The sequence below is a fragment of the Carcharhinus amblyrhynchos genome, chromosome 17 (genome assembly GCF_965287045.1).
Source record: "Carcharhinus amblyrhynchos chromosome 17, sCarAmb.v2.hapA, whole genome shotgun sequence".
Classification (NCBI taxonomy): domain Eukaryota; kingdom Metazoa; phylum Chordata; class Chondrichthyes; order Carcharhiniformes; family Carcharhinidae; genus Carcharhinus; species Carcharhinus amblyrhynchos.
Genome location: NC_137340.1, coordinates 26,871,087 through 26,896,737, shown reverse-complemented (window position 1 = coordinate 26,896,737; position 25,651 = coordinate 26,871,087). Strand labels below are relative to the sequence as shown.

Sequence of the window (25,651 nt, the reverse complement as noted above, 5' to 3'; positions counted from 1 at the left end):
TGCAGTACTGCATCTCACCTCCAGCAACTTGTCTACATGTGTGGCATTAATCTACAGAACAGATGGGAAACTGTTCAACCTATCCAAAATTAAATCCACTCCAAGCAATTCGATCATGACTAACAAAGTAAATTAAAGATAGTAACAGATCAAAAGAGGAATTATGTAAAATTGCTGGAAAAAGTAGAAAGCCTGAGGATTAGGAGTAGTTTGGAATCCAGCAAAGGAACAAAGAACAAAATCAGCCCGGGAAACAGGCCCTTCGGCCCAACAAGCCCACGCCGCCATCTCACACCACCAGTCCACCTCTCTACCCATGACCCCTGTCTAATGTTTTATGGCCATCCAGATTGAGGGAAACTGATTTAGGGACAATTTATTCCTGCCAATCAGCCTAACAGCACATCTTTGGGGTGTGGGAGGAAACCGGAGCACCCGGAGAAAACCCACGCAAGCACAGGGAGAATGCGCAAACTCCCACAGACACCAGCCCAAATCCATGTGTCTGCACAGCAATCAGCGATAGTCACTGAGCTGTCGTCTTGCCCAGTATCTTGTCCAGTTTAGGCACACACTAACGACATGAAGCACTAGGCCAATCTCAAACAACCAAGAGCAGCCCCAGTACGACCTATCGTGTGTATGCCCCTCGTTGGACACGAGTGGACCGACTTAAAACCTGTGAATGAAAAGAGAAAAAAAACATTATTATCATACTATACCCATTTACATTACCAGGGACGCCCCAATGCTAATGACCCTTATTTAAAAGGATCTCCTATATCCACCCATCTCCAACTTAGTCATGTGCCTGTCTAAGTTACTCTTAAAGGACTCTAGCGTGTTTGCCTCCACCACCTTACTTGGCAGAGCATTCCATACCCCCTCTACCCTCTGTGTGAAAAACCTCCCTCTAATATCTGTGTTGTACCTCTCCCCCCTCACCATGGCCCCTTGTCCTATGTGTCTCTATTATAGGAAATAGCTTAGCTCTGTTTAGTCTATCTATACCCTTCATAATCTTATATACCTCTATTAGATCCCCCCTCAGTCGGCGTCTTTCAAGGGAAAAGAGCCCCAATTTCTTCAATCTTTCCTCGTCCCTCAGTCCTTCCATACCAGGCAACATCCTGGTAAACCTCCTCTGCACTCTCCAGAGTTTCCACGTTCTTCCGGTAGTAAGGCGACCAGAACTGGACGCAGTACTCCAAATGCGGCCTAACCAACGTTCTGTACAACTGCAACATTAGACTCCAGCTCTTATATTCTATACCCCTTCCTATAAAGGCTAACATACCATAGGCTTTCTTCACCACACTCTCCACTTGCACTGCCACCTTCAAAGACTTGTGCACTTGCACCCCCAGGTCTTGCTGCGATTCTATACTCCTTACGGGCTTACCCTTTATCATATAACTTCCCCCTACATTATTCCAGCCAAAATGCATCACCTCACATTTATCCGCATTAAACTCCATTTGCCACGTATCTGCCCAATCAATCAGCCTATCAATATCCCGCTGTATTGCCAGACACTGCCCCTCACTGCCCGCCAATCCAGCCATCTTGGTGTCATCAGCAAATTTGCTGATCACACCACCTACTCCCTCTTCCAAATCGTTTATATACACTACAAAGAGAAGAGATCTGAGTACCGAGCCCTGCGGCACACCACTAGTGACAGACCTCCAGCTAGAAAAAGACCCCTCCACTACTACTCTCTGACTCCTCTTTGCAAGCCAGTTCTCTACCCATCTAGATACCTGACCACATATCCCGTGAGCTTTAATCTTCTGTACCAACCTACCATGAGGGACTTTGTCAAACGCCTTACTGAAATCCATATGGACGACATCAACGGCTCGTCCTTTGTCAACCGTTTTTGTCACCTCCTCAAAGAATTCTACCAGATTCGTAAGGCAAGACTTCCCCTTGACAAAGCCATGCTGCGTATCCTTAATCAGATCGCAACGCTCCAAGTGCGCATACATCCTATCCCTAAGAATCCTCTCCATACGGAGAGAGTAGGAGGGATCTCAAACGGGGAGTTTGACCACTGACGTTAAGCTCACCGGCCTATAGTTACCCGGGCTATCCCTCCTACCCTTTTTAAACAACGGTACCATGTTTGCTATCCTCCAGTCCTCTGGGACCTTACCTGTGTCCAAAGAAGAGACAAAGATTCGCGTCAGAGGCCCAGCAATCTCATCCCTCACCTCTCTAAGCAGCCTAGGATAAATGCAATCAGGCCCCGGAGATTTATCGGTTTTAATGCCCTCTAAAAGCCCTAACACCCCTCCCCCGCATAATCAATAGATCTTTCAATTGGTCTACCGCTCTCTCAATGACCGTACTAGACATCAAGCCCCTCTCCTTCGTGAATACCGACGCAAAGTATTCATTCAGGATCTCCCCCATTCCCTCTGCCTGTAAGCATAATTCCCCACGTCTGTCCCTGAGAGGACCGATTTTACCCCTAGCCACCCTTTTGTTCTTAAGGTAGGAGTAAAACACCTTTGGATTCTCCTTAACCCTACCTGCCAAAGCCATCTCATGCCCCCTCTTTGCTCTCCTAACTCCCCGTTTGAGATCCCTCCTACTCTCTCTGTATTCCTCCAACGCTCTCTCTGTTCCCAGCTGCTTAGACCTGACATACGCCTCTCGTTTCTTCCTAACCAGGTCTTCTATACCTCTAGTAATCCACGGTTCCCTAATCCTACTTTTCCCATCCTTTCTCCTAACTGGCACATGCCTTTCCTGCACCCTTTGCAGTTTTCCCTTGAAAGACTCTCACATGCCTAACGTGGTCTTGCCTTCCAACAGCCTATCCCAGTCTGTATCCCTAAGCTCCTGCTTAATCTGGCTGTATCTAACCTTCCCCCAATTTAGCACCCTCCCCTTAGGACAGCTCTCGTCTTTTTCCATTTGTGTCCTAAAGTAGACGGAGTTGTGGTCGCTATTAGCCACATGTTCGCCTACCGCAACCTCAACCACCTGACCCGGCTCTTTTCCCAGAACTAATTCCTGTATCGCCCCCTCTCTAGTCGGGCTATCTACATACTGTTGCAAGGATCCTTCCAATGCACATCTTATGAACTCCTCCCCATCAGACCCCCCAGCTCTAGGCACCTTCCAATCCACCCCAGGGAGATTAAAATCTCTCAATACAACAACCCTTTTCTTCCTACACTTATCCAAAATGTCCCTACATATACCCTCTTCCACTGCCCGCGGGCTATCGGGCGGCCTATAGTACACTCCTAGCATAGTAATGGCCCCCTTCCTATTCCTCAACTCCACCCACAGAGACTCAATTTCCAACCCCTCCATGTTATCCTCCCTCTGCACTGCTGTGATCTGCTCCCTAACTAAGAGCGCCACTCCCCCTCCTCTTTTCAACCCTCCCCTATCATGCCTAAAACACTTATACCCTGGAACATTTAGCTGCCAGTCCTGCCCCTCCTTTAACCACGTCTCTGTCACTGCCACCACATCTAAACTCCTCACGAACATCAAGGCCCTAAGTTCATCCGACTTTCCCGTCACACTCCTCGCATTAAAACAGATGCACCTAAGACCCTCAGGCCCTCTCGGATCCTCCTTCTCCTGGGGGATTTTCTTATCAACTAGACTTACCCTGACCTCCAACTCACTCCCAGTGCCTGAGCTGTCTCTCTCCTCCCCACCCCCCCTCCATACTAGTTTAAACCCTGCCTAAACACTCCAGCCAACCTCCCAGCTAAAATATGTGTCCCCTTCCCATTTAGGTGTTCCCTATCCCTCTTATAGAAGTGCCCTTCCTTTGCAAAGACTTCCCAGTGGTCAACAAAACTAAAACCCTCTGTCCTGCACCAATCCCTCAGCCATGCATTCAGCTGCAGAATCTCATTATTCTTATCCCTGCTATCGCTGGGTACTGGCAGCAGCCCAGACATCGCCACCCTGGAGGCCCTACACTTCAGCCTGGCTCCCAGCTCCCTGAACTGCGTACGTATTTCCCCCCTACTCTTCCTTCCTATGTCCTTCTCTCCTACATGTATAATTACATCCACCTGGGTCCCTTGGCCCTTCAAGATTCGCTCTACCCTCTCCGACACATCCTGTACCTCAGCTCCAGGGAGGCAGACCACCATCTTGGAGTCCCACTTTTGCCCACAGAACCGCCTATCAATTCCTCTAACCCTCCCGTCCCCCACCACTATCTCACATCCAGCCCCCTTCCTTCCCTCTGAGGCATTTTCCTCTTCCCCTCGTGCCCTTTCCACCTCAGTTGGTGCCTTACCCCTGCTATCTTGAGAGACTACCCCTGGGGTAGCCTTCGGAACATTACTCCTCTTTTTCCCCTTAACTGTAACCCACCCATCCCCCCTCCTTGACTCTGAGATCCCCTCTTGAATCTGGTTCCTATTCATTAGTGCCTCATTTTCCCTCACTAAAAATAAATCCTCCAGCCTCAACTCCAGTTGCCTAACCCAGGCCCTCAAATGCTGCAACTCCAGACATTTGGTACAGATGTGGACTCTCCGGAGATGCTATGTCTCCAGGAACTCCCACATATTGCACCTTACACAGCTGACACGTCTCCCCATGGAGGACCAAGAAATTGATTAAAATGGGAAAAATAAAATATGGGAGTATACTTGCAAGGAACGTAAAAGCAGATTGTATAAGCTTCCATAAGTATACAAAAATAAAATTACTTCTACCTTCACAAAAGATGCAAATAACTTTCAGAAATGGTAGACAAGTAAGAGAAGGTTGAATTGAAAGAAATTAGTATCACTTGAAAGAAAAATTGGTGGAGAAATTAATGGGAATTGAAAGCTGCCCCCCCTGTATTTGTAAAAGGGGGCGTGTGAAAACAGAATTGCAGAGCAGTTAGCCTAGCATCAGGAGTAGGGAAAATGCTAGCGACTATCGGAAAGGATCTGATGACAGGAAATTTGAATGTATCATTGGGAATTAACATGGACTTATGAAAGGGAAACCAAATCTACTGTTAAGAGTTTTGAGGATATAATGAGTAAAATATGTGAGAGAGAAGCAGTGGATGTAGTGTACTTGTCTGAAAGTTTTTGATAGAATCCCACGTAGATTTCCAAGTTTGCTGACGACACAATTTGGTGTGAATGTGAGTGCTTTAGTGGGAATGCGTGATGAGGACGATGTTAAGAGGCTTCAAGATGACTTATACAAATTGTGTGAGTGAGCAGACAAATGGCAGTTACAGTATAACATGCTGTAATGAAGAGATTGGAATTTTGGTTGCTAAATTTGCTAATGACAATGATAAGTAAGAAAGTAAATGGAAGAGGACATGAGGCTACAAAGAGATATAGGTTAAGTGAATGGGCAAAGATCTGGCAAGCATTTGTGGGAAAATGCAAAATTATTCATTTTGGCAGGAACAATAAGAAAGAAGCTTATTATGTAAAAGATTCCGGGGATCTGTGTGTTCTAGAACATGAATCTCAAAAGACTAATATGCAGGTAGAGCAATTAATTAGGAAAGTTCATAGAATGTTTTTTATTGAGAAGAATTGATTACAAAAGTAGGGAGGTTGTGCTGCACTTGTACAGTGCAATGGTGAAACCAAATCTGAAGTATCATGTTCAGTATTGGTCTGATTATTTAAGGAAATGTGTAAATGCATTAGTAATTCAGAGAAGGTTTAGTAGACTATTACCAGGAATGGACAGAAATAAGGGGTCATTCATTTGGAAAAGAGGAGAATTTTTTTCTGAGATTCATGAGTCTTTGGAACTCTCTTCCTCATAAGGCAGTGGAAGTAGAGTCTTTGAAGATTTTTAAGACAGAGCTGGAGAGATTTTTGGTTAACAAGTGTGTGAAAAGGTATTGTCAGGCAGGAATGTAGGGTTGAGGTTCCAGTCAGATCAGCCACAATCATATTGAATGATGGATCAGGCTTGAGGTTCTGAGTAGCCTAATTGTATGTACATGAGAACATAAGAAATAGGAGCAGGAGTAGGCCATCTAGCCCCTCGAGCCTGCCCCGCCATTCAATAACATCATGGCTGATCTGTCGTGGCTCAGTTCCACTTTCCCGCCTTCTCTCCATAACCCTTAATCCCCTTGCCTATCAAAAACCTATCTACCCGCATCTTAAATATATTTGGCAAGGCAGCCTCCACCACTTCAATGGGCAGAGAATTCCAGGGATTCACCACCCTTTGAGTGAAGAAGTTCCTCCTCAACTCTGTTCTAAACTGCCCCCCCCTTATCTTGAGGCTGTGCCCTCTAGTCCTACTGTCCTTCCTGAGCAGGAAGAGCCTCTCCACCTCTATCCTACCCATCCCATTCATGTCTCAATGAGATCTCCCCTCATTCTTCTAAACTCTAACGAGTACAAGCCTAGTTTATTCAGCCTCTCCTCATAGTTCAACCCCCTCAACGCTGGTATCAGCCTAGTAAACCTCCTCTGCACTCCCTCCAAGGCCAAAATGTCCTTGCGTAAGTGCAGCGACCAAAACTGCACACAGTACTCCAGCTGCGGCCTCACCAGTGCCCTGTACAGTTGCAGCAAGACCTCCCCACTTTTATATTCAATCCCCCTCGCTATGAAGGCCAGCATCCCATTTGCCTTCCTGACGACCTGCTGCACCTGCAGGCTGGGGTTTTTGCGACTCATGCACAAGGACCCCGAGGTTCCTCTGCACCGTTGCACGCTGCAGTTTTTCGCCATGTAAGTAATAGTCCTTCCTACCATTATTCCTACCAAAGTGGACAACTTCACTCTTGCCAACATTAAATTCCATTTGCCAGTTCCTGGCCCATTCGCCCAGCCTATCTAGATGTAGTGTGGATAAGTGTGAAGTTATCCACTTTGGTAGGGTGGCAGCATATTATTTAATTGGTGATAAATTGGGGAAATGTTAAAGTACAAAGGGACTTGGACTTGTACACGAATCACTAAAAACAAGCATGCAGGTACATCAAGCAGTTAAGTTGACAAACCATATGTTAATCTTTATAGCAAGAGGACTTTAGTACAGGAGCAAGGATGTCTTACAGTGGCTGTACAAGGCCTTGGTGAACTCATGCCTGGAATAGTATGTGCAGATTTGCTTTCCTTTCCTAAGAAAGGATATACTTATGATGGAGGGAGTGCAATGGCCAGGCATGTATTCACTGGAGTTTAGAAGAATGAGAAGATATCTCGATGAAATTCTGACAGGGTTTAGAGCAAAGGGTCACTGTCTTACTTTACAGGATAGGCCATGTACAAGTGAGATGAAGAGAAACATCTTCACCGAGGATGTTGAATCTGTATTGAATTCTCTACCACAGAAGGCTGTGGAGGCCAAGTCACTGAATATATTTAAGAAGAAAATAGATTTTTGGACTAAATGCATCAAAGGGTGTGGGGATAGCAGGAATGCAGTATTTGAAATAGTGGACCAGCCATGGTCATATTTGAAGAGCTAAGTGACCTACTCTTGCACCTATTAACGTTTCTGTATTTTCAAACTCAGTCAATGAGTTTGTATGCAGATGACACTTGTGTGTGTGTGAATACTGAACAACCGAGTTCAAGGCCGTTGTCGATTCCTCTGAAGCATTTCAGAAAATTAGCTTTTCAAATTTAAAATATTGCTCCATTGTTCTCACCACTAGCTTATTACCTAACTATCCTAATCAGTGTGATTAAAATCTATGAACCACACATTTAGAAACATTAACGTAAATGTTGTAAGTTTTGGTGACTGCTCACCAAACAAGTTGTCTTGCACTTCACAATGGAAATCTTGATTGTAACTAATTACATCCTTGTGCTTGTTAATATCAATTTTTTGAAAAAGAAATTGGCCAGGATTCTCCCAAAATAATTCTGAATGCTGAATTTGCATAAAAACTGGAGTAAATTCCATTGGTTTGTTAGCGGGATTTTCGAAACATATCTCCCTCTCTCTGGAATACAGAGTGCCTCAGCGTGAATCATAATAAAAATCCAGGGGCGGGACCTATTTCTGCTGGAGAGGTCTGCAGCATAGTGCTGAGCGGAGCCCTGAACATGCACCGATCTGTCAGAGTGGAGATCGGCGCGTATGCAGTAGCCCCGCACTGCTAGGCACACAAACCCTCCCCCGCAATGCAGATCTCCCGATCGGGAGCTGACAATGCTGACAATACCTCAAATCTGGCGACTGGAGATGTATGGAGCCAGCGGCGCCCAGCAGGGAGCCGACTAAACAGCCTCTGTTTATGTCTCCTGGCGCGCTGTGCTGATAGCGCAACTCAGCAGGATGGAAGAATTGCTCCCAATTGTGTTCCTTACGAAAATCTATACAGAGAACATTGCTGCATCTCTGGAGTCAGTTTTGGTTTTCGACAGCACAGATATCCAGGGTCACCACAACAATTTAGCTTGTAAACTTTAATAACATTGCAAAGATGCAAATCGAATAAATATATATTTGTGGCTTTTGTTTTGGTTCCTACATTTTGGAGAGAATATTAAGTGGGCCGCATCTTTCCTCATCTAAAACAGCTTCCAGTTAGCTCATCTGGTTTGTTGATTTAAAATGCAAAGCTAAGTATTGACTCCTCAAATAGTAATGTCTTTTACTTAAAAGGTCAAGTTATTTGAATTTAAAAGCAAAAAAAAAGCCTCTGGAAAAAAGAAGAGGGAGTGGATAAAAACTATAAGTGAGTTGAATAATGGTGGGGAGGGGTGAATGATGGAAGGTTTGAATAGGTAATAGAAAGGATGATAGTGGGAAATTGAAGGGCAGATATTGCAAAGGTAGCCAGTAGTTAAGTGGCGCATGAGACATATGGGAAAGATTTGCTGAGAATCAAGCTCTTCCCATTTTCTTCCCACAAGTGTCCAAGGGAAAATGCTGTTTGCTGCCTTTGACGGCCCCTTCTCCTACTTTGCCCTGTTATTCAACATGCACACAAAAGGGGAACAAAAGGTAAAACAGTAATTTTGGAAGGAATATAGAAATAGGAGAGAAGTGGAGAGATACAGACAAAAGTATGTCCATAATCTCAAACCTGTGTGCAGTACTGAAGGAAAAAGATATGTTGCAAAATACTTAAAATTATTTCAATATTGTCTTAAATTTGTATCTAGTTATATATAAAGTCCTCACATCTGTGTGTTGATATTGCTGTATTTTACAGAGTTGCTAGCAACATGATGATGAAGAAAGTTCAGAATAGGAAACATTATGGGATCATAAGGACCCTCTTGTTAAATTGTATTAAAATACTGGACAAAGAAAGGCATCCCCAGGTACAAACTACATCGGTTATGGATTGCTTCATTCTATGCAGGAGCAGCAGTAATTAGGCATTTCAAGTTCTTAAATTGTGTTTTGCAATTTCTAATTATTTATCACAACATGAATTAATTTAACAGCTTTATATTTTCACACAAAAACTGTCAAATGTTTACATTTTTTTGGTCCATGACATATAGTAAGCTATATTTTCATTATGCAGTTGCATGGAAATTCTAGATTTCTGATATAATTTGGTTGATGGTTATACCCTTAATTATCAAACCCCAAAATCTTTATTAAAACCTTTATTTGAAAGTGTAAACATGATTGACTCCAGTACTCAGTAATCTATGTTATAATCCTAGAAAATAAGAAATTAGCTAGCTAAAGTTTGTACCTTGGAACTACTCACAGATGGCTAATGTCGTTATTTCCTTTTCTAAAATAATTATTTTACAAGTTCTAAAAATTTGCACATGTTGATATTTTTGATAAATTACACTTCCTTATACTCTTGTAATAAAGAAATTGTCAGAAAGCTGTAGAGTGGTATGCAGTGCCATTTACAAAATATTCTAGATGATGGGTTGCAAATAATTGATATTTATCCTAGATTTGAGTACTTTGCTTAATACACAAACACATTTCTGTACAAGTTTATCCCTAATTAATTGTGCAATTGCAATCTTACAGTTTGTGCAGATTATTGCTTCAGCCAACTACATGATCTCAGAACTTTTCCAACTAGATGAACCACCAAAACAAGATGAAAACGGATCAAATCTGAATGAGAATTCTGATAGTTATAGTGAAGATGAGGATCTTCCAGAGGACAGTGATGAAAATGGTTCTTTCAGCAATGGTTCTGATCCATCCGATGATAGCAAAGCAGTTGCTGTCATTAAATCTGTTGGAGAGTTGTCTGTACCTGAAAAGTATAAGTCGATACACCAGATAAGGGTATGAGTTCATCTTTATTAAGTTTGGTCTTGGCAAATGTACGTTCCAAGTCTAATAAATGTTATATAATATAAATGATTTGTGAAATTGTTCAGTTAAGTTTGTCAATAATCTACATTTGTATTCCATTCTCAACTAAGTATAGAAATTTATATCAGCAGGCTTGAGTTTTCTCAGAATAGATTTGTTTACAGTGGGGACAGAATATATATCCTTCACAGTAACCTGAAGCTGGGAAAATTAAGGGAGATTGCTTTGAGTAACTGAACTTAAATAAAATATGAATGTCTTACACTTCACTTTTTTTTAAAGCCCAGCTGTACTTTTCCAGTTTGTCATGATACAGAGGAGCGCTGTAGAGTTGTTCTCAATTATGCTCTTGAGGTAATCCATTAATATGCATTTGTTCATGATTTTATTTTGTACAAACGTTAACATATTCTCATTTTTTTTTTGCATAGCCTGTGCTACGCATTTTGCAATATTGCAGCAGATTATGTATAGTATACATCTACACCTTAAAGTGAGATTCTTGATTGAGCTGATATTGTCCCATCAGGGAGCTGTACTGGTATGAACTGTTACTTGTATGATATATGGATTAAAATTTGTCATTAAGATGTGTAGTTTTTTATAATCTTGCCAATTGATAGTTTTCTGTTTTCTTTTTAAAAAATCTCAAGTACAGCAATAAATTTGAACATTTTAGGATCTTTGTTACTGAGGCAGGTAGCATGAAGTTGGGAAGCTTCTAGGAAGTAGATTCCCTCAATATAAAGAGCCCCATCATACGCAGTATTCATCCCAGGGAGGGGGCACGGCCCATCAAATCAGACCTGCCAATCCCAGAAGCAGTTTGGAGGTGGCCACAGTAGCTATTGCAACTTTAAAAGCTGTTAGATCCTCTGGCCCTCACACTTCACACCCTCACATCCCCCACCTCATGCCCCTCACTCAGTATACACTATGTACGGAGCCTATGAGCCTGATAATAAATGGCAGTAAAAACAGCGATTTAGAAATCTTCCTTGAAACGTGATGCATTTCTTGAATCTACAAAAGTGTCAATCAAATCAAGCCATTCATTATATCAATAACAGAGGCTTTCCCTCATATCACACCACTTAAATCATGTCTAAATAAAGATACAGACATTGACAAACAAAATAAAGTAAGACATTCAAATGGATTAACTCAGAAGGGGTTCTGCTTTAACATGTGGAAGTGGGTGAAGGAACAATGGAAGGGGCATGAGCTCATGGGTAAGAATTTTTAAACTTACCTTTCACATTTTTCCCAAATCCAGGCTGTGGTTCACAACATCTCTGACTGTGAAACGAGAGTCATTTAGACCTGCCCACAAAAATTGTGGGGGAGTGGGTGGCACAGAATGCCAACCTCCACAATGGAGCCTGTCAGGACTAAGGGGTGCAGGCTAGCAAAAACTGCCAGTTGGTCAGCGGTGGAATGATGCAAGCCAGCAAAAATTACCAGCTGGAGATTGAACAGGAAACCCAGAATCATGTGCTGCTCACTTTTTTAAATGCTGACTGACTCAATGAATATCTGGATCTTTCTGTTTTTAAATTATTTGTATATGCCTATTGGGTACTGTTCCAGATTGAATGAATGCTGCAAACTCTGACTGACATTGATTGTGATTAGTGTGGTGCCTAGGAAAAGGTATAGCTTGTCTGCATGTTACATTTTGTCTGTAACTATTTAAACATAAAAAAAGGCAAATTATTAAAGGTCTTTATATAACCTTTGTGATTTGTCAAGATTTGTCTTCACTACAAGAATTGTGGTTATGCTCAATTTAATTATGTTACTTGTTTCCTTCAGGGATTGAAGGCTGTTGATGGGAGTATTAAAAAAGAGAGTGATCTCCCAGCTGCTGATCCCAGTATTCCAATACCTCTGAAGTATGCGGATGAATCTGAATGCACAGGCCACAAAACTCTTAAGAAACAGATTGCTTTGTTTTTAGATAAAGGTAATTGTTAAGAAAGCTCCAGCCTGAATACCACCTGCAATACAGTGCTCAGTTTGTTTTACATTTTCAGTTGCGTTGTCATATATTTAGCCCTGTCATCTACTGACTCCTAAATCATATTAAAAGTATTTTAAAAAGACAATCCTAGCAACATTTAGGACAAGCCAGTGTTATTTTAAAAGTGGTATCATTGCACAGTATTATCTTCCTATAATTCCAAATCCACTGTTGAAATGGAATTCAACATTATTGTAACAGTTGTAACCTGGGAAGCGTGGATTGGCACAGGCTGTTCTCTGGTAAGGATGTAAGTGGAAAGTGGGAGGCCTTCAAAGGAGAAATTTTGAGAGTGCAGAGTTTGTATGTTCCTGTCAGGATTAAAGGCAAAGTAAATAGGGATAAGGAACCTTGGTTCTCGAGGGAGATTGTAACACTGATCAAGAGGAAGAGAGAGTTGTATGTAATGTATCGGCAGCAAGGAACACATCAGATGCTCGAGGAGTATAAAAAATGCAAGAAACTACTTAAAAGGGAAATCAGGAGGGCTAAAAGAAAACATGAGGTTGATTTGGCAGACAGAGTGAAGGAAAATCCAAAGAGCTTCTATAGGTAAGTTAGGAGCAAAAGGATAGTGAGGGATAAAATTGGCCCTCTTGAAGACCAGAGTGGTAGACTGTGTATGGAACCAAAAGAGATGGGAGAGATATTAAATGGGATTTTTGCATCCGAATTTACTGAGGAAATGGGCACGGAGTCTATGGAAATTGGGCAAACAGGTAGAGAGGTCATGGAACCTTTACAGATTAAAGAGGAGGAGGTGCTGGCTGTATTGAGGCAAATCAGAGTGGGTAAATCCCCAGGACCGGACAGGGTATTCCCACAGACCTTGAGGGAGGCTAGTGTTGAACTTGCAGGGGCCCTGGCAGACATACTTAAAATGTCAATATTCACAGGGGAGGTGCCAGATGATTGGAGGGTGGCTCATGTTGTTCTGTTGTTTAAAAAAGGTTCCAAAAGAAATCCGGGAAATTATAGGCCAGTAAGTTTGACGTCGGTGGTTGGCAAGTTATTGGAAGGTGTGATAAGGGATAGGATCTACAAATATTTGGATAGACGGGGACTTATTAGGGAGAGTCAACATGGCTTTGTGCACGGTAGGTCATGTTTGACCAATCTATTAGAGTTTTTCGAGGAGGTCACCAGGAAAGTGGATGAAGGGAAAACGGTGGATGTTGTCTACCTAGATTTCAGCAAGGCCTTTGATAAGGTCCCTCATGGGAGGTTAATTAGGAAGTTTCAGTCGCTAGGTATAGATGGGGAGGTTGTAAATTGGATTAGACAGTGGCTCAATGGAAGAAGCCAGAGAGTGGCTGTGGAGGATTGCTTCTCTGAGTGGAGGCCTGTGACAAGTGGAGTGCCACAGGGATCGGTGTTGGGTCCATTGTTGTTTGTCATCTATATCAATGATCTGGATGATAATGTGGTAAATTGGATCAGCAGATTTGCTAATGATACAAAGATTGGAGGTGTAGCGGACAGTGAGGAAGGTTTTCAAAGCTTGCAGAGGGACTTGGACCAACTTGAAAAATGGCAAATAGAATTTAACGCAGACAAGTGTGAGGTGTTGCACTTTGGAAGGACAAACCAAAGTCGAACGTACAGGCTAAATGGTAGGACTCTGAAGAGTGCAGTTGAACAGAGGAATCTGGGAATACAGGTACGGAATTCACTATAAGAGTGTCGTCACAGGTGGATAGGGTCGTAAAGAGTGCTTTTGGTACATTGGCCTTTATAAATCGGAGTATTGAGTATAAAAGTTGGAGTGTTATGGTAAGGTTACATAAGGCATTGGTGAGGCCGAATTTAGAGTATTGTGTACAGTTTTGGTCACCTAGTTACAGGAAGGATGCAAATAAGGTTGAAAGAGTGCAGAGAAGGTTCGCAAGGATGTTGCCAGAACTTGAGAAGCTGAGTTACAGAGAGAGATTGAATAGGTTAGGACTTTACATAGAACATTACAGCGCAGAACAGGCCCTTCGGCCCACGATGTTGCGCCGACCAGTTACAAAAACAATGACCCACTAGCCTATACCAATCCCTTTTCGTCCATAAACCTATCCACAGATCTCTTAAACGCCCCCAAACTAGGCGCATTTACAACTGCAGCAGGCAGGGCATTCCAATCCCTCACCACCCACTGGGTAAAGAACCTACCCCTGACATCCGTCCTGTAGCTACCCCCCCTTAATTTAAAGCCATGCCCCCTCGTGCTAGCTTTCTCCATCCGAGGAAAAAGGCTATCACTATCCACCCTATCTAAACCTCTAATCATCTTATATGTTTCAATAAGATCCCCTCTTAGCCGCCTTCTTTCCAACGAAAACAACCCTAAATCCCTCAGTCTCTCCTCATAGGACCTCCCCACCATACCAGGCAACATCCTAGTAAACCTCCTCTGCACCCTCTCCAAAGCCTCCACATCCTTCTTGTAATGTGGGGACCAGAACTGCACACAGTACTCCAAGTGCGGCCGCACCAGAGTAGTGTACAGTTGCAACATGACGCTGCGACTCCTAAATTCAGTCCCCCTACCAATAAACGCCAAGACACCATACGCCTTCTTAACAACCTTATCTACTTGATTCCCAACTTTCAGGGATCTATGTACACATACACCTAGATCCCTCTGTTCATCCACACTATTCAAAGTCCTCCCGTTAGCCCTATACTCGACACATCTGTTGCTCCTACCAAAGTGAATTACCTCACACTTCTCCGCATTAAATTCCATCCGCCACCTCTCGGCCCAGCTCTGCAACCTATCTAAGTCTCCCTGCAGACTATGACACCCTTCCTCACAATCTTGCTGTTATTCCCTGGAGTGCAGAAGAACAAGGGAAGATTTGATAGAGGTGTATAAGATTTTGATGGGTAAAGAGTGAATGCAAGCAGGCTTTTTCCACTGAGGCTAGGGGAGAAAAAAACCAGAGAGCATGGGTTAAGGGTGAAAGGAGAAAAGTTTAAAGGGAATATTAGGGGGGGCTTCTTCATGCAGAGAGTGGTGGGAATGTGGAATGAGCTGCCGGATAAAGTGGTAAATGCAGAGTCACTTTTAACATTTAAGAAAAATTTGGACGGGTTCGTGGATGAGGGGTGTGGAGGGATGTGGCCCAAGTGCACGTCAGTGGGACTAGGCAAAAAATGGTTTGGCACAAACAAGAAGGGCCAAAAGGCCTGTTTCTGAGCTGTAATTTTCTATGGTTTTAGTTCATACAAATATATTAATATTGCATACAAAATGTTGCATTTTTATGTTTAATATGTAATTGTGTGGAGTGTTATATTTGAACACGTTACTTATGCATGTGAACAATTTAAATTTAGCAATAAATTAGCTTAGATCATGCTCCATTGAGACTGCAATGTATTAAAATTAGCTGCTTTCTTGCACAAGTTTACACATTTTCTTGCTGCTATTAGAATGTTTTCAAATTGGGAAAAGTTCCTTTTTTTGTGGCGGGGAAATAATGCACCCGTTTTAAATTAATTTGTTTCAAATCCAGGTAGTTTCTCCTGTGACCGGCTTAACAAAATGATTTTTTTTTTTAGCTTTTAAAATTCTTAACTTCTGCTAATAATTTGATCTGTATGTTTTTACTTTTCACAGTGGGTCCAACTCATAAAACAGTTAAGCTGCCGAGTCAATCTGGGATGATCCCAGATACATGGCAATATCAAATGAAATTGAATCTAATCTTTAAAGCTTCAAGAGCCTACTTTGTTCTATCTGATGCAGCTACAACTTTGCAAAAGTATGGTAGAGCACTAAGATATATTAAACTTGCTCTGCAGTCTCTTGGTAAGTGGTTACATATTTATTGTTGCAGATGTTCTCTGTTGGAAAATGATTTTTTGAAGAATTAATGTAACCACTTCAGTAAGTGGGTAGCAAGAGACTAGTAGATCTCATTGGGGATAAAGATAGTGATATATGTTTGGAGGTTCAGGGCAAGGTAGAATGTATACAGTAACTTGTACTGCTGAGGAGTTGGTTGTTGACAAAATATCAGTAGAGGTAATGAATGGGTAAAAATTGATAAGATAGAGGGTTATAGGTAAGCTTAGTAGGTAGGGACACATTCGCGCAACTTGTGGGCTAAAGGGCCTGTTCTGTAGTTTTTTTATGCTTCTATGTTTCTATGATAGTATGTACTGGGAAGGCTGGCTGTGCTTAGAGTGGATAAGTTAATTGGTTTGGATCGCTTGCATCCCAGGTGCAAAGGGAAGCAGCAGGAAGATAACAGAGGGCTTTTCTCATTTCCTGTAAAGACGTGTCAGTTCATATGCAACTTTGCAAATGAACTGAGCTCATGTGGAAAATTCTGGAACTGTTTTCTATTTGTTTAAAATGGACACTGATGAATTGTTAAGATTTCTGCCAAGGGATCAGGTGCCCTTTGCTTATTCAATACAGGCTATCAAGCTTCCTGAAAGTTCTAAATTAACTAGCAATGATGGGTGCCTCCCACTGGAATGGACATATCAGGACAAATGCTATTTGTGGAATTTATGCCTGCCATTGTTCAAAGCTTGCTTGAAATAGAGTGCTAGACTCTCTCTAGGTTTACGGTATAACACAAAACGCTTTTGAGACCAGTTATCCACATGTTAAGTGTGAAAGACCAGCATTTATTTCCTATTGTGTAGTGATGTCTTTGGTCTCCCAAACCATCCTGATTGCACAATTGGCAATGTGATTGAAACTGATTTGTGTCTCCTGACAACACTCTTTTCCTGTGTTCTAAGTGAGTCTTTATACTCTTGAACATACCAAGAAAATAGATAAATTGACAGCCGTTTAGAGGGGATGTGTCTATTTGTACATTTTTACAAAGCTGGTAAGAACCAGATTCTGCAACGTTCAGATATCTACACAGACTGGAAACCCAGGATCAATATAACATTAAATGGGAATCTCCCAGCTAAGTCACTGGAACTGAAAGCATTGTACCTGAGCAAGAAGCCAAATGTCTGCAGCTTCTGCCCATCGCAGGTAGAAAGCTAGCTCACTCTTTATCAATGGCATTTTTTTAATCCACCTTGATCTTGCCATTCTCTGTGATGGCCACATGTTTCAGTCATTTATCTCTGCTGTCTGTTTTTGAAGCCTCAACCTTTCTTAGAACAACAAGACCCTTGGAGGACTTTTCCAAATGCAATCTATTCCCCTTCAAACCAGCTAGTTTTGGTGGTACTGATAAAGAATTAAGATCCATTGGTGTCTTTGCCAGTATTAGCTATGTTGACCATCTCTTGAATCATAGAATCCTACAGTGCAGAAAGAGGCCCTTCGGCCCATCGAGTCTGCACCAAACACAATTCCACCCAGGCCCTACCCCCACATATTTTACCCACTAATCCCCCTAACCTACCCATCCCAGGACACTACAGGGCAATTTTTTTTTTACACTTGTAGTGTTTCAGCGTAATGGTCACCATATACTCTTCCCATCAATACCATCTCCCTGGATCATAAACATCTTGATGCCTCAATGGAGTTTGCCATTTTTGTAGCCACACTGTTTCTCCCTTGTCACAAAAGCAATAGTTTCCACCACCTTGTGAATGGTCTTCCTAAAAAGACTAAATACTCAATGCCCTTTATCTGTATTTCACCTCAGTTTATACAATTAATTCTTGCTGCCTATTGAGGATGGTGTAAGCAGGACCAGTTAACAATTTCAAAAGAAAATTGCATCAGTATTTAAGGAAAATAAACTAGAGCTATGGGAATGAAGTGGAGGGGAAGAACAAGATTCATTGGATTGCTCTTCAGAAAACCGGCATGGTTTAAATGGGCCAGATGGCTACCATCTGTGCTACCATGACTGAGAGCATTTGAAATCCCTTATGCCAGAATGTATTATGCAGGGATATTCATTGCATTGTTAGAAAATTCATTCCAGGATCACAAACCTGATGAACAAATGAAGTGTTTTTTTCTCACAATTTTTAACTTGAACCTTCTTGATCTTGAGCATTAAAGTAACGTGCTAAAATGTCAGTCTTTTTCTTTATAAAGTTAAATTGTGTTAACTAAAATTGTTAAATTAAAACATGATATTTTATTTGAGATAGATTTGAGAAAATATATAATTGGGCAGGATTGGAATATTTAAACTTCATCATTATTTTTGACTATTAGGATCTATATAGCACTCTTAATTGATGTAAAAAAAATCCAAAGGCTGTTCGCAAGAACATTATAAAACACAGCATTACATTGAGCCACACTATTAGATTAAGTGATCAAAAACTTGAAGGAAAACCTTTGAAGAAGTGCCTTAAAGAAGGAAAGTGAGGTAATAATGCCAAGAGATGTATGGAGTTATTCCAGATATAGGTAATTGAAGTCGCAGCCAACAATAGTGGAGTGATTAAACAGTCAGAATTAGAGGAGCACACACATCTTGCAAGTATTATGGGGCTGGAGGAGACTAAAGACATGGGAGTGCATGGAGGGATTTGAAAAAGGGTGAAAATTAAAAATCAAGACGTTGCTTGACCAGGAGCCGTTGTAGGACAGCGAGCACAGGAGACTTGCTGCGAGTTAAGACATGGGCAGTAGCGTTTTGGATAAAAGATAGAATGTGGGAGACCAGCCAGGAGTGCATTGAAGTGGTCAAGCCTAGAGATTAAAAAAAAGGCATAAAAGTAAGGTTTCAACAGCCAGTGAACAGAGATGTGCAAAGCCAGGCGATGTTACAGAGGTGGCAATAGGCAGTCGTGGTGCAAATTTGATGTTGGAAACTCATCTCTGAATCAGATGTGACGCTAAGATTGCGAACAGACTGGCTTGCCTTCAGACTGTTTGCCAGAGAGAGGAATGGTGTAAGCAAGTCAGGGAATGAAGGATGGAGCTTCAGACATACTCATTTTAATTGGAGAAAAATTATCATCTAATACTGAATGCCGGATTAGCAGTCTGAGGTGGAGTTGCATGTTGCTAGTAAATGTGAAAACTAATAATGAGCTTCTGGGTGATGTTGATGAGTGGCACCATGTAGATGAGAAATAAGAGGGGGCCAGGGATAGGTTCTTGAGGATACTAGAGGTAACAATGATGGAGCAGGAAGATAAACCATTGAAAGTGCTTCTCCAGCTGCTGTTAGATAGTTAAGAATGAAACCAGACAGCACAGTCCGAACCAGCTGGATGGTTATTGGAGAGGGTGTGGTCATCCATGTCAAAAACCTGCAGATAAGTCAAGAAGGATAAGGGAATGTTTACTTTTGTCACAGCCACATAGAATGTAATTTGTGACTTTGGTAAGAGTTGTTTCAGTACAGTGATGCCAATGAATGTACAATAAAATTGTATGTTGTTTGTGATGGACAGGACAGAGGGCATTCCCATATGTTCCACTAAAATATACTGATCTGCCCACCGTGTTGAAAAAGGAAGCCTCTACTGTTTCTTGGCCAGTTGCCATTTTCATAGATAATAGATTGCTGATAGCACAAAGGTCAAATATTGGCAATGCTTGATTGTTGGATTTTGTTTTAAATTCACAATTCATGAAATAAATTTAAACTGTAGTTATGTTTAATTTCTCATATGTTTTAAAGAAATACTTCTATTGCATAATTTGACAGTGCTGACCTTTTGATTTGATTTATTATTGTCACATGTATTAGCATACAGTGAAAAGTATTTCTTGAACGCTGTACAGACAAAGCATACCGTTCATAAGGAAATGAGAGTGTGAAGAATGTAGTGTTACAGTCATAGCTAGGGTGTAGAGAAAGATCAACTTAATGCAGGGTAGGTCCATTCAAAAGTCTGATGGCAACAGGGAAGAAGCTGCTCTTTAGTTGGTTAGTATGTGACCTCAGATTTTTGTATCTTTTTCCCGACGGAAGAACATGGAAGAGACAATGTCCGGGGTGGGTGGGGTCTTTAATTATGCAGGCTACTTTGCTGAGGCAGCAGGAAGCGTAGACAGAGTCAATGGATGGGAGGTTGGTTTGCCTGATGGATTGGGCTACATTCACGACCTTTTGTGGTTTCTTGCGGTCTTGGGCAGAGCAGGAACCATACCAAGTTGTGATGCAACCAGAAGGAATGCTTCCTACGATGCATCTGTAAATGTTGGTGAGAGTCGTAGCTAACGTGCCTAATTACCTTCGTCTCCTGAGAAAGTAGAGGCGGCGGTGGGCTTTCTTAACTATAGCGTCGGCATGGGGGGACCAGGACAGGTTGTTGGTGATCTCAACGGCTAAAAACTTGAAGCTCTTTGACTTTTTCTACTTTGTCCCCATTGATGTAGACAGGGACATGTTCTCCTCTACGCTGCCTGAAGTCCTTGACCATCTTCTTCATTTAGTTGACATTGAGGCAGAAATTATTGTCGCCACGTCAGTTCACCGCAGATTCTCTATCTCATTCCTGTACTCTGTCTTGTTATTGTTTGAATTCCAACCCACTACGGTGGTGTCGACAGCAAACTTGAAAATCAAGTTGGAGGGGAATGTGGCCATACAGTCATAGATTTCCTTGTGCACTGTACCTTATCATTGGGACTAGACATTTAGTTAGCATATTTAAACATATGTAGCTTCCAGCTCAATTATCAACTCTTTATTGATTGAAGACCACTTCTTTTCATTTCCCAGCACCAGTGGTGCTAATTACTCACCTTTGTTTAGATTAAACTGAAATGGTGCTCTCTAACTATGTATTAATTCAGTACCAGTTCTCCCCCGTTAAGTTTTCTTTTAAACTTAACCTGAAAAAGGTTTCTCCCCATTGGATTTCAGTCCCCAAGCCATCACTAAGGGAACAGCCTTTTACCTAATAAGCAAATAACCTTTTCTAATATGCAAATCCTGGGAAATTTGATTCTAACATACAAAAAAAGACTAAACGTAGGCAGCACGGTGGCACAGTGGTTAATACTGCTGCTTCTCAGCACCAGGGACCCAGGTTTGATTCCAGCCTTGGGTGACTGCCTTTGTGGAATTTGCACATTCTCCCCATGTTTCTGTGGTTTTCCTGTGGATGCTCTGGTTTCCTCCCAAAGATGTGCTGTGGCCATGAAAAACTGCCTCGTAATGTCGGGGATTAGCAGGGTAAATACATCATTGTTTAAATACTCATGTTTTAAAATGTAAAATAACAGTTGTGCTGAATATGTTTGAGATTAGATGTTTCTCCACTAAGGATACTGATATTTGATACGCAATCTGAGGGTGTGTTTGTGAGATACTTTGACGCTGAGATCAGGCTTTGCAGCTAGATGCATCATTCAGGTTTGGATAATGACAAATGGTCTCCTGGTTGACACGTTGAATACTGGAGATTCAACAATGGGATAAGCCTGCTTGGCTAACAATGATAGCTTTAACATGAACTGTAATTCTTCTAAAGAGGTTTCTAAGAGAAAAAAAAAATCAACCTTTCATAATAAATAGAGCTAAAAAGGAAGTTTTCTAGTGGGATTTTGAAAAATAAGTAAGTTACTCACTAACTATTTGTGCCTCAAGCAAATATTGCAAATCTGTCATGGATGCAGTGTTTCAGTGATTTTGCTATCATGCAGCAATGGGAAATAGGACTACAATGGGAATGATGGTAAATGTTAGAACATAATTTTTTGTATTTGACTCCATGTGTTGGACACCTATGAACCATGCCACAGCAAATCTTCTAATATATGTGGTAAAAGTAAAGTTTATTTATTAGTCCAAGTAAGGCTTACATTAACAATGCAATGAAGTTGCTGTGAAATTCCCCTAGTCACCGCACTCCGGTGCAATGCACTAACAATAATATTTCTAATATGAGCATATTGTCTTAACTTGCGTTTTTCCCTCCCTGTTGACAGATGCCTATTGCTGCCTTATTAACAATTTGTCACCTGAAGTCCTGTTCTTTCTTAGCCAATGTTTGACACTTAATGGTGACATTCAGTTAATGTTAGCTCAAAATGCCAATAATAGAGCAGCTTATCAAGAGGAATACAGCTACCAAACGAGAGAGGATCAAGAAATTTTGCATAGCCTCCACAGAGAGTCCAGTTGCCAAGGTTAGTTTTCATCTTTACTTTTTTGTATTGCAAAATTGTGCACTGAATAATTCAGGTCAGTATACAATCATTTCTCCCAGGCAAAGCAACAGATAGGATGACTTTTGCATCCCTCTGTAGCAAAGCCTGTGCAATTGCAAATCACTGCAGTACCTGTTGTTCCTCCATTATGTGACCCTCTAAACAATGGTGTGTCAGTGAGAGCATGACTTACACCATCATTCCTTTCATTGACCAAAAATTCAATCGAGTTTTCACTTTTGAAGCCAACCTTGAGACTTTCAAACCTTTACCTTTAGAGCAAATGACTTGCAAATATTGACTGTCAAATTGCAGTATTCTATCTTGCATAGATTTGGATTTGTTGAGAATGAGTTGATACTTCCAACGTTCTCATGAAATGTAATTTGGGCTCTCTATTGAACCAGAAAGGCCCAGGTTGTATCCCTGGTCTTTGCTCTTTTGGATCTCAATGTTGACAGTAATATTAGTACTACTGTTGACTACAGGGCTGGGAGAGGGTATTTCCACTTGGGTTATCATTCAGTAGATCTCCTCATGATGTAATTGGGCCAAGATTTTTTTTTGTTCTTCTGCTCTTCTACTCTGTTAAGACAGATACTGGAAGGAACTTAGAATCATAACTCAATATTTCAGCATTGTTGGCTGAAGAGGGTTGGAGAATGTGGAGAGAACTGAGGGAACAAACAAATATCTGATTCAAATCATAATCTGTAGCAAGGTGGGAAAGAATGTTTCTAAAACTGATAGTAATATTTGATTGTCGTTTGTCTAATTTCTTACATGCCCTCCCCTGCTCCCCAATCTGAGTGGTAATGGTGTCATTATTTTAGCTTTCAGCTGGGCCACAGAACTTTATATGGACTTGGAATACCAACTTTCAGTTAGTTGTAAATGCTACGAGGCAGCAAATGAATTGCTACGTTCTTGTGATCAGCATGTTCATGTTATAGAGCAACAAACACAAGTGTTAAAACGATTAGGCAACAGCAGAAATGAGATTGGAGTTTTTTATATGAATCAGGCTGCTGCTGTACAGACTGAGGGAGCAGGTAAGGACTTTTAACCTAAGAAGCTTGTTTACTATCTGTTCTTGTTCTGTAAACCTTTCTGATGAATTCCAAATTATCTGAAACAAACTTATTGCTTCCTACGGGCAATAGGAAAATATAGCAAAAAATTCATAAGTTTTTGGGAAAGTTGAGGCTGAATGTGTTAGCATCTGCATGGCAGATGCAGTATAATGCGGATAAATGTGAGGGCGGCATGGTGACATAGTGGTTAGCACTGCTGCCTCATAGCTCCTGGAACCTGGGTACGTTTCCAAACTTGTGTCACTGACTGTGTAGAGTTTGTACATTCTCCTTATGTTTCCGTGGGTTTCCTCCCACAGTCCAAAATGTGCGGGTTGACCAGGTTAAATTTGTAGAATCATAGAATACCTACAGTGCAGAAGGAGGCCATTCGGCCATCCACAACCCATCCAAGCCCTAGTCCCGTAACCCCATATATTTACCCTGCTAATCCCCTAACAGTAGGGTCAATTTAGCATGGCCAATCAACCAAACCCTTAATGTCAGGGGGGGCTAACTAGGGCAAATGCATGGGGTTATGGGGATAGGGCCTGGGTGAAATTGTGATCGGTGCAGACTCGATGGGCTGAATGGCCTCCTTCTACACTGTAGAATTCTATGATTCTATTCACTTTGATAGCAATAATAGGAAGACAGATTATTACTTGAAGGGTGTAAATTGAGAGAGATTGATACTCAACGAGACCTTGGAGTCCTCATTCATCTGTCACTGAAAGTAAGCATACAGGTACAGCAGGCAGTAAAAACAGCAAATGGTATGTTGGCTTTCATAGCAAAAGGATTTGAGTATGGTGATGGAGATGTCTTGCTTCAATTTTATAGGATGTTGGTATGGCCACATCTGGAGTATTGTGTGCAATTTTGGTGTCCTTATCTGAAGAAGGATGTCCTTGCTATAGAGGGAGTACAGCGAAGGTTTACCAGACTGATTCCTGGGATGGAGGTCTGTCATTTGAGGAGGGACTAAGTCAGTTAGGATTATATTTACTGGAGATTAGAAGAGGGAGAGGGGATCCCACAGAAACTTATAAAATTGTAACAGGGTTAGACAGGGTAGATTCAGAAAGAATGTTCCCAATGGTATGGGTTCCAAAACTATGGGTCATAGTTTGAGGATAAGGAGTAAATCTTTTGGCACTGAGGTGAGAAGAAATTTCTTCACCCAGAGGGTGGTTAATGTGTGGAATTCACTACCATCAAATGTAGTTGAGACCAAAACATTGTCTGATTACAAGAAGAAATTAGCTATACCTCTTGAGGCTAAAGTGATCAAGAGATATTTAAAAAGGAGGCAGACAAAAACTATAGGCCTGTTAGCTTAACTTCTGTAGCGAGGAAGATGCTTGGATCTGTCACCAAGGAAGAAATAGCAAGACATCTGGATAGAATTTGTCTCGGTATGGGTTTGTGAAAGGCAGGTCATGTTTAACTAACTTTGTGGAATTCTTTGGAAAAAAAAGTTTATTCGTTAGTCACAAGTAGGCTTACATGAACACTGCAGTGAAGTTACTATGAAAATCCCGTAGTCGCCACACTCCAGTGCCTGTTCAGTATACCAAGGAAGAATTTAGCACAGCCAGTCCACCTAATGAGCACATTTTTTGGATTGTGGGAGGAAACCGAAGCCCCCAGAGGAAACCCACACAGACAGGGGGAGAATGTGCAAACTCCACAAGACAGTAACCCAAGCTGGGAATCGAACCTGGTTCCCTGCCGCTGAGAGATTTGAGGACATTACGAGCGTGGTGAACAACAGGGAACCAATGGATATGGTGTACCTGGATTTCCAGAAAGCATTCGACAAGGTACTGCACAAAAGGCTGCTGCATAAGATAAAGATGCACAGTTTTACAGGTAATGTATTAGCTTGGATAGCAGATTGGTTAACTAACAGAAAGCAAACAATGATGTTTTTCTGGTTGGCAATCAGTGACTAGTAATGTACCTCAGGGATCAGTGTTGGGACTGCAATTGTTTACAATTTACGTAGATGATTTGGAATTGGAGGCCAAGTGTAATGTGTCAAAATTTGCAGATGACACTAAGATGAGTGGTAGAGCAAAGTGTGCAGAGGACACTGAACTTCTGCAAAGGAATATAGATAGTTTAAATGAGTGGACAAGGGTCTGGCAGATGGAATATAATGTTGATAAATATGAGGTCATCTATTTTTGTAGAATAACAACAATATGGACTGTTGTTTAAATGGTAAAAAAATTGCTGCATGCTGCTGTACAGAGGGAC

General features: G+C 41.6%; 1 protein-coding gene across 4 annotated transcripts in view; it reads left to right on the top strand.

The window, feature by feature from the left end:
• Nucleotides 1–25,651, top strand: part of edrf1 (erythroid differentiation regulatory factor 1) — an 80,811-nt gene that overhangs the window by 29,928 nt on the left and 25,232 nt on the right. For all 4 annotated transcript variants that reach the window (XR_013888851.1, XM_080205651.1, XM_080205650.1 and 1 more), the window contains 7 exons: nucleotides 9,149–9,260; nucleotides 9,943–10,209; nucleotides 10,522–10,593; nucleotides 12,055–12,205; nucleotides 15,873–16,064; nucleotides 22,092–22,292; nucleotides 23,147–23,365. Coding sequence is in view for 3 of the 4 variants with exons in the window: in XM_080205651.1 (XP_080061777.1) it covers nucleotides 9,149–9,260; nucleotides 9,943–10,209; nucleotides 10,522–10,593; nucleotides 12,055–12,205; nucleotides 15,873–16,064; nucleotides 22,092–22,292; nucleotides 23,147–23,365 (1,214 nt within the window). In the remaining variant the exon portion in view is untranslated. The remainder of the gene's footprint in view (nucleotides 1–9,148; nucleotides 9,261–9,942; nucleotides 10,210–10,521; nucleotides 10,594–12,054; nucleotides 12,206–15,872; nucleotides 16,065–22,091; nucleotides 22,293–23,146; nucleotides 23,366–25,651) is intronic.